The 15,322-nt window shown below is 36.8% G+C and overlaps 1 protein-coding gene across 2 annotated transcripts in view; it reads left to right on the top strand.

The window, feature by feature from the left end:
- The window catches only part of rcan3 (regulator of calcineurin 3), a 28,118-nt gene extending 22,146 nt beyond the window's left edge, over positions 1-5,972 (top strand). The window contains exons 3-5 of one of the 2 annotated variants that reach the window (XM_056238883.1): positions 1,043-1,214; positions 3,645-3,683; positions 4,676-5,972. In XM_056238883.1, coding sequence (XP_056094858.1) covers positions 1,043-1,214; positions 3,645-3,683; positions 4,676-4,830 — 366 coding nt within the window. In that variant the 3' untranslated portion in view covers positions 4,831-5,972. The remainder of the gene's footprint in view (positions 1-1,042; positions 1,215-3,644; positions 3,684-4,675) is intronic. The other variant, XM_056238884.1, reaches the window with a different exon arrangement.
- Positions 5,973-15,322: the final 9,350 nt, after the last annotated feature.

The raw sequence follows: 15,322 nt of genomic DNA, 5'->3' as shown, positions 1-15,322 counted from the left end.
TGTGTGCTGCTGTGTGGGAGTGCGGAGATGATCCAGGACATTGTGTGTCTTTGAACAGTAATAGAATAGCCTTTCCTTTAGAGAGATGTAACTATGGTGAGAGTATTCCTTCAAATCAATGCGATCTGGGCCTGAACTCTGCTATATTAAGCGTAGAGGATTTAATTTAAAATGAGTGCACAAGTGATTTATTCTTATTGTTTAGTCTTGTTTTGTGCTTTCCCAGCTCACAAAAATATGTTCTAAGAACGTTTTTAGAACGTTCCCATTAAGTTATGAAAAAGTTATTTCTAAATGTTCTGACCGTTCAAAGCGTCCATTTTTTTTTAAATGTTTTAAAAATGTTATATGATGTTATATATTTTGGTTATAAAGGGGAAGATTCCATTTTATCAATCTGCAAACATGGGAACGTTACTTTTGAATGTTCTGAAACATGTTTTTTTTTTAAATATTACTAAAACGTTTCAGTAAAAAAATTCCTTGAACAATATATACATAACGTTTTTGTGCTAAAGTTGTAAGAACAATATGAAAGACAAGATAACTTTGAACGAACATTCTATTAACGTTACTGGAACGATACATTTTACACAACAAAAGTTACATTCTATTAACATTTTGGTAACACTTTACAATAAGGTTCGTTAGTTAACATTAGTTGACTAGTTAGCATGAACTAATAATGAACTGCACTTATACAGCATTTATTAATCTTTGTTAATGTTAATTTCAACATTTACTAATACTTTATTAAAATCTTGTTAACATTAGTTATTGCACTGTGAACTAACATGAACGAACAATGAACAGCTGTGTTTTTTATTAACTAACGTTAACAGCGATTAACAAATACAGCAACAAATGTATTGCTCAATGTTAGTTTATGTTAGTTAATATGTTAACTAATGAACCTTATTGTAAAGTGTTACCAACATTTCTTCATAACTTGAAAGAACCTTGTCAGAACGTTAGCCAACGTTCTGAGAAAGTTCCCTGTTAGCTGGGTTCCCACCCCCTCTTTTTTTCTGTCTGGCCACAGGTGCAGAATTCAGGGGAAGATGTGGACAAGGCATACCTTGCCCCGCCTCAACCTGTCAAGCAGTTCCTCATCTCTCCACCTGCGTCTCCACCTGTGGGATGGAGCCAGAGTGATGATGCCACACCTGTGATCAACTACGACCTGCTGTGTGCTGTGGCCAAACTGGGACCAGGTACAAAAATACACACACATACAATCATCATACAAGCATATGCCACATGCTCCTACACATGCAAACAAGCTGTGTCTAGTTTAAGTGTGTTCAACCATCTGGACCAAATGTCTGTGTCCTCATTGATTTAAGCACTAATTTTCACTCCAACAGTGGATAAACACACTTACAAATTTCTGCAGATAGATAAATTGACTCCAAAAACCATTTGGAGGTAAACATATTTGTTATAAATCAAATGTATGGACATTATATCTGTAATTTAATATGTTCCAAACTTCTTTTTTGTGCCTGAAAAGTGCTCTTGTGCTTGTTTTGTGAAGTTTGGGGTCGATAAGAATTTGTAAATGTTTTTGAAAGATGTCTCTTATGCTTAAACAGTAATATAGTGACATATTACTACAATTATTACTACAATTTACAGCTATTTTCTATCTTAATATATTTAAATGTAATATATAGTAAATGTATTTATTTGAAATAAAAAATGTTAACAGTGTAAAAGCCTTTACTGTGACTTTTGATCAATTTAATGCGCCCTTGTTGAATAAAAGTATTAAACACCTTTGAGTGATATTGTAGGTAAGCACTAATGTTTCTAAATTTGTTCATGAAAGTTAGGTAACACTTTAGTTTAGGGTCCAATTCTCAATATTAACTAGTTGCTTATTAGCATGCATATTATTGGCTGTTTATTAGTACTTATAAAGCACATATTAATGCCTTCTTCTGCATCCCTTAATCCTACTCAACACCTAAACTTAACAACTACCTTATTATTTAAAAGCAGTAATAAGGAGTTTATTGAGGCAAAAGTCGTAGTTAATAGTTAGTTAATAGTGAGCATTGGACCCTAATATAAAGTGTGGCAGAAAGTTATTATGCAGTGTTACTTAGAAAATAAAGCACTTTTTGTTAGGGTTTTCTTGAGTTGGAAAAGCTTGACAATGACCCCTGATCAAAGGCAATAGCAGCTAGATAACGTTTGTCAAGACAAACTCGGATGTTGGCTTGAAAAAGCCTGACCAAAAAGTTTAAAGTAGTTGAAGAAAAAAATTAAACGCTAGAAGGCTAAAAATACATTAAAAGTATGCTGGATTGCAAGAGATTATTTTGGTTATCACTAATGTGTTAATGGTTGGTGAACAGCTAATGTGTTTAAAGAAAAACGAAACTGTAAGAGGTCAAATGTGGCAGCAGTGAATAGAAATGGACGATGTTCTCCTTGTCATGATCAGTATCATGTGTGCTGTGTGTGCGCCCCCTGCTGGTGAATATCACAACAACACTGACTCCCTGCTATTGCAAACCTCTTATCACCTCTTATTGGTCTGGCTCGTTACTATAGCAACCCTTATTCTGTTTCTCAGTGTTTGTGTGTAGTGTGTTCTCAATGGTGGTGCTTCTATTCTTTAATCTTGGGGATGTAAAATATATCTGTTTACTAAGGGTTCTAATCTTTTAATGGCTGTCAAATCGAACATCTTTTGTTATTGAGAGAACATTTCTCTGGCTTGTGCTCCTCAAAACATCTGCCTGATGCAGAAAAGAAGGCAAGCCCATCTAACATAACACGCCTGGATTAACGTTACTGAGTAATCTGGATTTAATTGGAGATGATATGACAATATCTTTGTCATATCTGTTCCACTCTTCAAAACTCATATTAGAGTTGTCGTTATAGTAACAAGTTTGCAAGATCAAACATGCTCTGTAGCATATGTTTATTTAGCGTCAACAGGATCCAATCATGAAGGAGGTAAAAGTCTGTGCCAGTGGCCCTTCTTAGAAAAGCTCTATGAATAATAATAGTTAATAATAATAATGTAGAATTTTAGAAAAGCAACATGTTGAATTAAAGGCAAAATTGTAATATTATTCCTATGAATAATAATAATAATTTATAATCTTAGAAAAGCACCATGTTGAACTAGAGGCACAAATAGTAATTTAGTATAAATTAATGAATTACTTATTAATTATAAATAAATGTAATAGTTTAGTATATTATTATTATTATTGATAGATGTGCTAAAACATGCTAGCAACACGTTACAACATGCTAGCAAGAAGCAAAATGTTAAATCATGCTAGCAACATGCTAACAACATGTTAGTGACGTAAAATCATGCTAGCAACATGTTAATTCATGCTAAAACATGTTAGCAACATGCAAAATCATGCAAGCAGCACGCTAATTAATGCTTACATGTTAACAACATGTTAATTAAAGCTAGCAACGTGCTAAAACATGCTAGCAACAGACTAATTCATGTTAGTAAACATGCTAATTCATATTAACGTGTTAAAACATGCTAGCAAGTGTTAAATCATGCTAGCAACATGTTAATTCATGCTAACAAGGTGTTAAAACATGGTACTATAAGAAATTGTTGCGCTCTAAATTGACAAAAAATCCTTTTTCTTCAGGTGCGTGGAGCCAAAGAAATATGGAAACCGAGCAAGAAGGTGGCTGGCCTTACACTGAATTCATTACAGACTACAGAAGTCTATCAAAACTTTTTTTTTTTTCTGGATTGCATAGTGCAAAAAGTGCAAAGTAAATGAACAGGAGCAAACATTTCAGCACATTGCTAAAAAATAACAACATGCTAATTTGTGCTAGCAACGTATTAAAACATGATAGCAACATGCTAAATCATCCATCTATCTATCTGTTTTTCTGATAGACTGTATTGCCTTCAAAACATTTTAAACTTTAAACTTCAATCTACTTCAATCGTAAAACCTTCAAACTTTAAGCTTTTAAAACTTTCTCAAGCCATCTTCAAAGTTTGTCATCAAACTTTACTCATCATACTTTTACTCAAATTAGTATTACTGATAATAACAACAACACTGATAATATATATATAATATATAGTCTTGGAAGAGTTGAACTAGATGATAAATCATTTAGTATAATAATTATAATAATAATAGATAAGGTATTATTATTATTAATAATATAATTATATAGTCTTAGAAGAGTTGAACTAAAGGCACAATAATTTATTGTAATGATAATAATAATAATAATCTTAGAAGAGCAACATGTTGAACTAGAGATGAAAATGATTTATATTATTGTTATTGTTATTATTATTATTAATAATTCAAAGGCCATTTTATTGATTAAGAAGTTCCTATGGCTGTAGGGTATATTTAGCTCATTTACATTAGCTGTACAGTCTGTTCAAGCCATGCTAAGAAAGTATTTCGACATGGTTAAGTTGTTCTTGTTTAACAACACCTGAGGTCAACATTAGGATCAAAAGACAATGCAAACATGCCGGATGTATTGTCCAACCCTCAGACAAAGGGGAGGGAGGGGGGGTTGATTGGGCTGGTAAGGGAGTCTAGACTACTGAAACTTCCAGCATACATATTTTAGTACATCAAACTTTATTTGAAAAGGTCAAGGAAAATTGTATCTTATTGTCTTTTATCTATCTCTCTAGGTGAGAAGTACGAGCTGCATGCGGGTACAGAGTCCACTCCTAGCGTGGTGGTCCACGTGTGTGAGAGTGACACTGAGGAAGAGGAAGAAGCCCGGCCAAAAGCCAAGATTGTCCAGACCAGACGTCCCGACGGTCCCCCAAAAGTCTACAACTAAAACCTTCAGCACACAGCACACGTTTTTTCTCTCTCTCTGTGTCTCTTTCTCTCATCCAGGGAAAGGCACGCTTTATTTCAATAACAAAAAAAAGCTAAACTAAGACATGGATGGATTGGGAGGGGTGCTCAGTGCACAGGTGACTTGTGGTGTTCTGAACTGGACTCGTGGACTGAACACACTGTCTCACCGCTGCCTCACGGGACAGACAGGGGGCGATGAGCTTGCGAACCCCCTCTCACAATCATAACACTTTCATTCCCTCATTTAGAGTTTTTGTCCTGTACCATTCAAGCTCAGTAATTGTAATTAACAGTCGTAGAAGTAGGTTACATGTAAGCTTTGTTACTGTTTGTCTCTATGATTGATCATCAAAGAAAAAAAAAATGCTTTAAAAAAAGGAAGCGGACACATTCTGCTTTCTCCGTTTCTCTCTTGACGGCTGTCGCGTTTATCTCCATATCGGTCAGGTTGGCACACCTACAGCGGTGCCGCGGCTCGCTGGGATTGTGACCTGTGTGCAGAATTATGCCTGTTCATACCATGCTAGAATGGGATGACAAGTTGTTCGATGGAAACGATATGAGCGAAGGAGTCGAATGTTTCAGTCATGTCGGTGATGACGAGAGGGTGTTCTTTCACTAAGTTAGATGTTTATTATTCTTACTGTGTATTTGATACCGCACATTTTTGCATGCTAACTGGTGTATTTTATACTCTGTTAAAACCACTTGGAACATATCTGACTGCTGTCTTTCAGAGGGATGGCTTTGGAAAGTGAAGAAACAGTTGTCAGGTGTAAAGTTCGACATTTTGTACTTGTATAGCGCAACGTTCACTCACAGGCCAGAAAAAGCACATGTTATTATGGGTCTTAGTTTCACCCCATCTTTGTTTGGCGCATTTATGCTTAAGCTTTTTTAGTACCATTTGCATTGTTTAGCACTGACAATGTTTGGTGTCTTTGCATATGTTTACTGAATCTACACTGACATGTGCTCAAGTTTCAAGGTGAAAATCAATGTGACGACTGACTTGGCCCAGACCCACTGTATGAATGCTTTACTGCTGTCATATCAATGTTAACTGTTGAGTATTTTGCATTGACAGATTAAATCTTAAAGGTATAGTTCACCCAAAAATGAAAATTCTGTCATCATTCATGCTGTGAAATTTTAATTTTGAAGAATGTTGATAACCCAACATTTCTGGTGCCCATTGACTTCTATTGTTTGAGCAAAAACACATTTCTCAAAATATATTATGTTGAAGACATGAAGTAGTACAGCTTTGGAACATGATGAGATCATTTCTGTTTTTGGGTGAACTATCTAAAGTCTTTCATGTCTCGCAAATCCTCATTTTTTCCAGTTTATAAATCTTCACTGTGTTAATTCATACCAAAACTGTTACAAATTAATGAATGATGTAATTTTAAGATATGTGTTGTAGTAATAATGTACAGTCAGTGAAGCAGAATCCAGCGATTGACCAATCACATTGAGGATTGCAGAGAGGCATGTAATAATGGTGTCAAATTAGCCTTATTAAAAGTCATATTTCAGTCAAAAAATGAAGAAAATCCAGTTAAATGTTGAATGAAATTCAATCTTTTTTTTAAAAAATGAATCATGGCGATGTAAATCACATAAAAAAAGAAATCATGCAAACAAATAACTGTGATATTCATGTGACTTTCTAAATTGCCTTTGCTCCCTTGCTTACAAAGACAAAAGTGTTTAATAACCAATCATTCAATGACGAAGGACTCCTTTAGCAAATAACAAAGAAATAAGAAATAATAAAGATAAACATCTAATGGAATTTAACTTTTTTTTTTTTTTGTAACTCTGCATGCTGTGACTTTTCCATAGATGCAGTCTTTCCCGTTTGTATTTCACTCTGAATGCAGCCCTTTTCTCCTGCCTGTTTCTACCTGTTTTTTTTTTTTCAGGTGTTCGGTCACTACAGGGGCGAGAAACATGGGTGAGCAAAGCTCTTTGAGTTATCGATAACCAGCATATAGAAATGTTTTGGACTCTTTGAGTATTGTGTGTGTTCACCTTTAAAACAAAAGGAAGAAGTTAAGCGAAGTATATGAACACATGCAGCAAATTTGTACTGAGTTGTTACAGATAAGCCTGTCATTGGCAGCATAATGTATTGATTTTTTTTTTACTGTCTTTAAGGCTGTTGTTGTTTCGTATCAGTAAAATGATCTTATTCTTTCTTCTTTTTTTTAAGGAGGGCTACAGATGGTCAGTTCTATCACTGTTGCTGTTTGGATTTAGATATTGTCTAGTACTGTAACTGTAGTTCATAACCTGTGAACAAAGCAATAATTTACGGTTATATGTCCATGTTCTGTATGGTATGTTTTTGTTTTTTTGCAGAGGTGTTTTCTGATTCTTAACTTGCTTATGTTTGTGTAAATATGATTATTTGTTTCTCATTGGCATATAAATATATAAATAAATAAATATATATATATATAAATAACTGATTCTTAAAAAAAGTGCTGTATTGTTTATTTCACACAAATAATCCACCAAAGGTGGCAGAAAAGTGTGCATCTTAAATCTAATATTTAATTAAGTGTGTGAATAACGTTTATAGACATCATTAATAGTGAATAGGAAGTCCCCACCAAGATATATTTACAACAGGTTTTTTTTTTTCAAAACGTCTTCCTCATTCCATCTGTGTTTAAAGGAGTGGTCAAGTATGGGATTCTAAATAATTAAACTCAATTAAAGTCTGTGTGAAATCTTACTCTATTTTTTACTAAAAATTGCAAATTCAGATTGTTTCAGGCTTTTTAAAAATCTTAGTTTTCCTTATTGTCTTTTTCAACCAAAGCTAAGATTAACTGTTACAGAATTAGCCTACTTTCCAGTATTATTAACTGACAATAAAAGGAGGTTCCTCTCAATCTCACAGAATGGGACACACCTGATTTTTGTTTCTACCTGTCAATGATTAGATCCCAGCCCAGGCTCCTGGGATACAAATACTGATACAAAGATACTAATATACATGTTCTCACTCCTCGTTTAGGGAATTATTCATTGAGGAAAATAAGGAGCTTGTGAATCACAGCCAGTAGCTTTGAACAAGATGTACTGCTATAACTAGATCTGCCAGAATTAGTTTTTTGTCATGTGTATACTGAAAATCTGTCTCATAATAACCACTGATAAGTACAGCAGAGGATCTGATCATGTATACTGAAGATTGGAACATTTATATTAAAGACTTATATTCATGTTTTAAATCTTATCACATAAAGTAGACCCAAAGTATTTGGACAATGTCTACATTAGTCTATATACATTTGAAAACACTCTCCGTCCACAATAGCGTTTTCCAAAAGTTTCTCGTCCACACTAAAACGTCAAATATCCTATTGTCTTACTGACAAATAAATAAATGCAGCACACGCACATTGTTTTTAACCAAAATATTTATCCATAAAGCTGATCATCCTTGCAGTGCCAAACCGCATGTAACTGTGTCCCCACAGATGTGTTCGAGAACTTTCCTTGGTGGGCAAAGGTAAGTTGTATCGCTATTTAACTGTAAAATATTATTGTCCATCCAAAATGGAACACCTTAAGAGATTTGAATACAAGATGAGAAACATTTCCCTATACATTAACAGAAAACCTTCTCTCTTTAAGGCAAGAGGCAAACCACTTCAGCACAGGTCCCTGAAACCCAGCTACTTGATCAAGTATTTGTAAAATAATGTCATGATAACTGTGTCAAATGCTGCACTTAAATCAAGCAGGATTGAAATACAGCAAGAACCAGAGTCAAGAGTGGGTAAAATATCATTGGTAATCTTCAACAAAGCAGTATTCAGTACTGTGTAGTTCTCTGAAACGAACCAGACTGAAATGTGTCAAGTAAGATTAAATCTGAGAGTACATCAGAACATCAGAAGGACAAAATGAGGGCTTCATATTAAAAAAATATCATAGAGTTGTGAAGGAGACACAGGTTGAAAAAGAGAAAGAGAGCTCTGAGGAGAAGGTGTTTCTAGAGGAAAAGAACTTTGAGATGGTATGTTAGACCTAACTTTATTCCTTACCTTGGATTTCAGTAACCTAACGGACAAAATGTGTAGTGGGACAAACTGAGTCCAAGGTAGAAGTGCATTGTTAAAAAGATAGATCAATTCATCTGGATTGACACAAGAGGATAGGACTTTCATAACATTTGGGATTTCGGTCAATAAATACACATCATTGAAAAACCTAGCAGAAGAATTAAAACATTAACAATAACGTGGTGAGTGATAGGACAGAGTACATGACAACACAGAGTCAAAAACAACTGGATAATGATCAGACATAGCACCATCACATATTTCAAGATTAGTCACAGAAAAACCAAATGCAATACTAAATCCAAAGTATGACCCTTCTGATGTGTAGGTCCAGAATCCAATTGTACAAGGTTAAAAGAGTCCATAAGACATAAAAACTCTTTAACCAGGAGTTTCCTTTCAAGAGAACTCCACACTGCGTCCAATGACGCTATGGCAACGCATCCAGGTGTGACCGGTGTCTGAAGCACGTGTAGAACACGCCAATCTTGATTGGCTGACGGCAATAACATATTGTCACATGGTAGCACCTGGTATTGTGAGATATTTATGCCGCGTTCCAGGCAACCTGTAACCCGTGTTTTTCGAACCTTATACCCGTGAAAGTGCACTGGAACGGCAGTCAAACCCGTGACTTCCCACCCGTGAACTCGTACTAGATCGATGCACTCCTAGTTACGAGCTCTGACGTCACATAGCCCGCGAAACCATACAAAACAACAATGGCAGCCCCTACGGATGCAGTGTTTCGTCAGGCGGTACACGGTGAGAATACACTTTAGGACAATATAACGTTAACTAGTTTTCAGTCCATTGAGTGCAAGGATAAATTAATACCAAATACATTTCCAAATATACAAATAAAGTAAAATAAAAGGTATCCGTTTCCCTCAAATAAACAAGGAGTAAGCACCTTTGGCGACAGAAATTATTACAAATGCGCATAAGCCCCATAAGGTCCGCCATGCTGGTTTGTTTACATCTAGCTACCACAATTCCTTGCGCTCAGGTAGTTTGGCGTGACTGGCCTGGAATGCTACAAAGTTGTGAGTCGTGGTTTGAAGTCGTGATTTACGTGCTCAAAAACCTGCCTGGAACGCAGCATTGGTTCCTGTGAAAAACTGTAACTGTGTGGGTATGTCTCAAGGACACGCCCACAATAGGGGAAATATCATGAATATTTATGCATACTCCAGCCCTTGGAACACTTTTTCACAGGAACTGAATATCACACAACACTGTGTGTCTAAAAGGCCACCCTGCATCAGATGGCATGAGCTTTTTGTCTTCAGAAGCCGCTTTTTTTGTATGTGCCTGTAAGAAAATCTTTTGGAGAGCGTTCAATTCCCAAGGGAGTTGGATGCACTCATAGCAATGCATTTGCGTTAAGAGCTCTGTTCTTGCTTAATTTGAGTCAAGCGTTTGCACAGAGCGCGTTTGGCTCTTGAGTGAGCTGAAAGCATTCAGTGTGATGTGCTTACTGTGGGAAGGTCCACTCTTGACTTTCTCTTGATAGATGAAAGTCGAGTGTCGGCATCTTGTGGTTCGGGTCCCACAGATGTCAAGGAGGCAGGGCATGTTCGATCACGAGGATTGTAGGCGGACCATGGGAAGATGTCTGACAGGAGTTATTTCCTTGTTCTCCTGATAGCTCCATTGCTCTCAAATCCCATTTTTGAGATTTCAGCCTATTGAACGAGCGTGGTGAGGTGATGCGACCCCTGCATTTTTGGTTGCTCTCCCTCTAGAATTATTGGAATTGTTGGCTATGAACTGCTGAGACGGTAGCCTATTGAAAGCATGGTCAACAGTGAGGCAGAGAGATGATGCAGCCCCTTCTTTTTTGGTTGCCCTCTCTCCAGTGTTACTGAAGCTTATCGATGGAGTGGTCGCGGTGAGATGATGCGACTCCTTTACCATTACGCCATGCTTCTTCCAGCTCAGCTGGTGAAACTGTTGAGAAACAATCGTTTCTTAACAGGGTTAGTTGTGGTAGAGCCTTAGGACCCCCTCACTTTCGGTTGCTCTCCCTCTATTTGGAGGTGAGGCGGCAGCTTACTGAAGGAGTGGTTGCGGCAGGAGATGTGTTCAATTAGCTTCGCAGTGACCATAGCAACAGTTGCCAGGATGGCTATGATGGGAATGTGAGCAGGACTGTCACTGGAAACAAGTGCCCGTCCTCTCTATTGCCTGTAACACACTAAAGGCCTGTTCACACCTCGTGACTAAACAAAGGGCGCCAATGCGACGCGTAAAAGCGTCATTTTTTTAAAAACGCCTTGGGTTCACAACTTGGGTTAAAACACAACTTGGGGGCGCTCAAACACAAAACGGTCTTGCTGAGCACGCATACGTAACGGCGAAGAAGATGCGCCAAGTAGCGTCTACAGTACACCATAGATATCCATAATAAAGGCTAGATGTCTCGTCCGCGCTGCTGGCCAAATATGGCCTTTATTATGGATATCTATGGTCTACACTGCCGGGAAGAAATAAGACGATGAAGATGCGAGGCAAGATGAATGTAGAGCTGCTGGTCTCGTTGGTGTCGGAACATAAAGAACTATGACAAACGCGACAGCGACTACAAAATAGGACTATTTCTGTTTTACATTAAGCGCCATCTAATGTCAGGGAATGAATTTGCATGTTCACTCGGCTCATCGTCAGCGAAAATCGCTTGGGTGTGAACACAAAAAACGCGTTGAAAAACGCTGACGAATAACGCACGCCGATATTTGTCCCGGTGTGTATGGGGCTTTAGTCTCAATTGCGTTTCCTGTGTCACCACGCTCCTTCACATGTGCTGTGCTGAGAGCTGTATTTGCTCTCCTCCAGTTTATGGAATTTGAGGCCCACAGGCGTGTTATATACCCAGTAATAAAGATACTCTTACTTCGGTATGTATCGTTATTCATTCTCAGTTATCTGGAACTTACAAATGATGGTTTATACCATCCCAAGTTGTTGAATCTTTTATATTCATGCAAATATTTACACAATAAGAAATCTGCTGTAGAAAAAGCAGTTGAAAGTGAGAGGACGTTTCTTTTTTTTGCTGAGTTAATATGGGTGATAACTACGGAGCCCCGCACATGACATGCACGATTTACTAATTCGTTCTCTCGATTTACTAAATCGTGCTCATGATATAGCAAATCGTGGGTACGAAATAGAAAATTGTGAGCACGATTTATAAATCGAGGGACGAAATAGTAATCGTGCGCACGATTTAGCCTAGGCCTAGTATTTTCCTGCAAGTCATGCGGGGCTGCATAGATAAATGATAAATGACCAATAGATGTGTAAATATATTTCAATTATGGTGATTTGTTTTTTTTTCAAGTGAGCATCAGATGGTAAATGTAGGGCAAATCCAATTTAGTCTGATACTGATAAATTAAATAAAAAGCCTATATTTTATTATTTACAGTGTACATCATTTCACGAGTTCACCCTTACATCAATTAAACAGAGTAAAGATTATGCGTATTTGGCGTGCTGTCCGGGGGGGAGGGCTCGAGCTCGGAATTTTGCCCGAACCCAGAGTACTCCCCCCGTTGTTGTAAGAGTATTAGGACTATAAGTGAGGAGATGGGTGGTGGAGGGATGCTGTTAAACTGTCAATGAACGGAGGTAAGTTTGCTGTATATATACACAGCGCTTAACTCGTTGATTAAGCACCACTCGTGTCTAATTAGGTTTGATTATCTGAATGTGCTCCACGTGTGTTTAATTAGGTTTAATTATCTGAACGTGCTCCTCCCGAACTTTGTTAATAAAACATCATTTAAGTGTGGCTAAAGTTTTCAAACATATATGTGGGAAGGTTTTGCATGAGAGTCAGTCTATTAGAGAAGAAAAAGGTAGCCACAATGGTATATATGGACAAACGAAGGCAGCTTAAACAATGTAAACAGTCTAATCTTCAGGCCGGATGTGTAATGACTGATTGCAGTGCAGTGTGTACCAGCGGTCGTCATGTGTTTGCTGATGACCAATGGAAACAGCCTGACCTTAGCTCTTATCTTGTGTACATGTAAAAACCCTTACGCTAAGAAAGTATATTTCCTAATACACAATATATTAAATGATATAACAGTGTATTAGAAAATATACATAATAACATATTGTGTAAATATATGACAATATATTGAATAATACATAAGGATTTGCCGCTTTCATATATTGGAAAATATATATATTTATTTATATCATAATGTATGTCACTTCATATTCAGTAATACACTTCATAACATTTAGTTGTACATGTGATAGATATGGCACGTGTATAAATATATTGAACATATATTTACTCATGCAGTATACACACACTCACATAGAAATATATTATGTAGCTAATAGGCTATCCATTTCTCATATTTTGTAACTATTTACACATTATTGATACTTTCATACTAGTTACAAGCGCACCTGCTTATACTATTTATAAGCTTTAAGCCTGCTTGCTATTTATTTAGCAGGGAGACCAACACTGGGCTGAAGAGAGCGCAGTCATTTCCATTTTCCAGTAAAGTAACATAACCGTAATAAAATGTGGCCAATCGTCGACATAACCACAGGCTCTACTCTTCAAGACAATGGTAACCCCAAAAACTCAGACATAAACCCTTTTATAATAGAACATTAAATACTAACAAATCTCCCATTATATTAATATTGAGCAAAAAAAAAAAAAACATTTAATTTTAACATTTACTCTCCTTTAACAGAAGCAAAGCATGCTGGGAACTTGAAATCTGCTGCAACTCATTCCAGTACGTGAACATACATTGACATTTACACAGAAGTGGACATAGTAAACAACTTCCTTACTTAAGTGAAAGAGATACTACTGGTCAAATATTACTCCGTTACAAGTAAAAGTTTTAAAGACAGATTTTTACTTAAGTAAAAGTACAGAAGTACTCGTTTTTAAAAGTACTTAAGTATCAGAAGTAAAAAGTAAATGTCAATGCATTGTTTTATTATTGTTGTATGTAGCTAATACTTACAGTACCATATGCCCAGGGGCGTCATGCAAGCCAAAATTCTGGGGGGGCCACAATTTGAGACGTTGCAATTGTTTTCTGACGGGTGATATGGATCATGTTAGGAGGGGTCAGGGGTTTCTCCCCCTGAAAATGTTTAAATTCTGGCTGCTAAACATACCATTTCAATGCAGTTTGGGAGGGACAGAAATACCTTAACGGAGCTATCAGCAACCGTCCTTTATCTGAGGACTAAGTTAAAGTATCTATTTTGTAAGTTTATGTAAAAGACAGGTTGATGAAAGAACTGTAAGCTCAAATTCAAAAGCTTTTGAAGTCTACTTCTTTAAAGCATGTTTACACACACACTTACTGTACACTTAGGCCTACACATGATTTTAAAAACAGTACCATTCCAGTTTTTATGTTATGATTTTAAATTGGTATGTGACCCAAGAACGATCTTACATTAAAGGTGCATAAAGGTGCTGAGGTCTGACTTTGTGGTGCTCTGAAATTAAGTTATTTTAATATGAATATGTGATGAAGGACTTTAAAAGAAGTTTGACAGATTTCAGTGCAGAATAAGGTTAACACTACCCCGTTTATTTGAATCAGATAACGTTACTATGGCTTATTGGCTTTGTATGGCAGGCAGTAACGTTAGCCAACTAGTTTACGGTTAGACTAGGCTAGCTATCGATAACGTTACACTGACACAAAGTTAATGCTCTGAATTTGCAGCTAATATCAAATCCATAACTTTTTAATCAAGTTAAAATTTCCATGTCAACCACAAATAATCCCACTACCTTTTAATATCATCCGATAACTAATTCAATGCCGATTTGTTGCTTTGCCCACTTACCACTTCAAGACCATCTGTAAAACATTGCCAGCTCAACGTGCGAGACGAGTGAGTTGCTTGAACATACACAGCAAAGATTCTAGAGCGCTACGCGCGTGGTGCTCTGGATTTCACATACACAGACACCATATTAGGAAAAAGGGGCGGGCTGATGCTGACCGATTTATTACAGATCCAGAAGAATACATTTTAGTCGTTATAGGCTCTGGTAATTATGGAGCATAATAGGAATAAAGTTGTGACAAAAAAATTATCAGGGAGGAAAAATCTGAGGGGGCACGTGCACTTTGAATGGGCATGACGCCACTGCATATGCCTCTGAATCTATCCCTGCCTACCTACCCTCATATCAATACTAAATTTATTTCTAGAACACAGTTCCAGTAGTGGGATTGAATGTGAGACTGAATAAGTGCACTCAATAACGTCCACAATGCTTTCGACACCCAAATGGCTGTTCCCTCAAATAATGCCCTATTTAAAGTTTTTTGGCTTTTAATATGAATATGTTAGCCTTACTGT

Source organism: Rhinichthys klamathensis, unplaced genomic scaffold (genome assembly GCF_029890125.1).
Source record: "Rhinichthys klamathensis goyatoka isolate OS25496 unplaced genomic scaffold, OSU_Roscu_1.1 h1tg000547l_1, whole genome shotgun sequence".
In the NCBI taxonomy this organism is placed as follows: domain Eukaryota; kingdom Metazoa; phylum Chordata; class Actinopteri; order Cypriniformes; family Leuciscidae; genus Rhinichthys; species Rhinichthys klamathensis.
The sequence above is the reverse complement of the archived record's forward strand: the minus strand, read 5'-3'. Positions and strand labels throughout refer to the sequence as shown.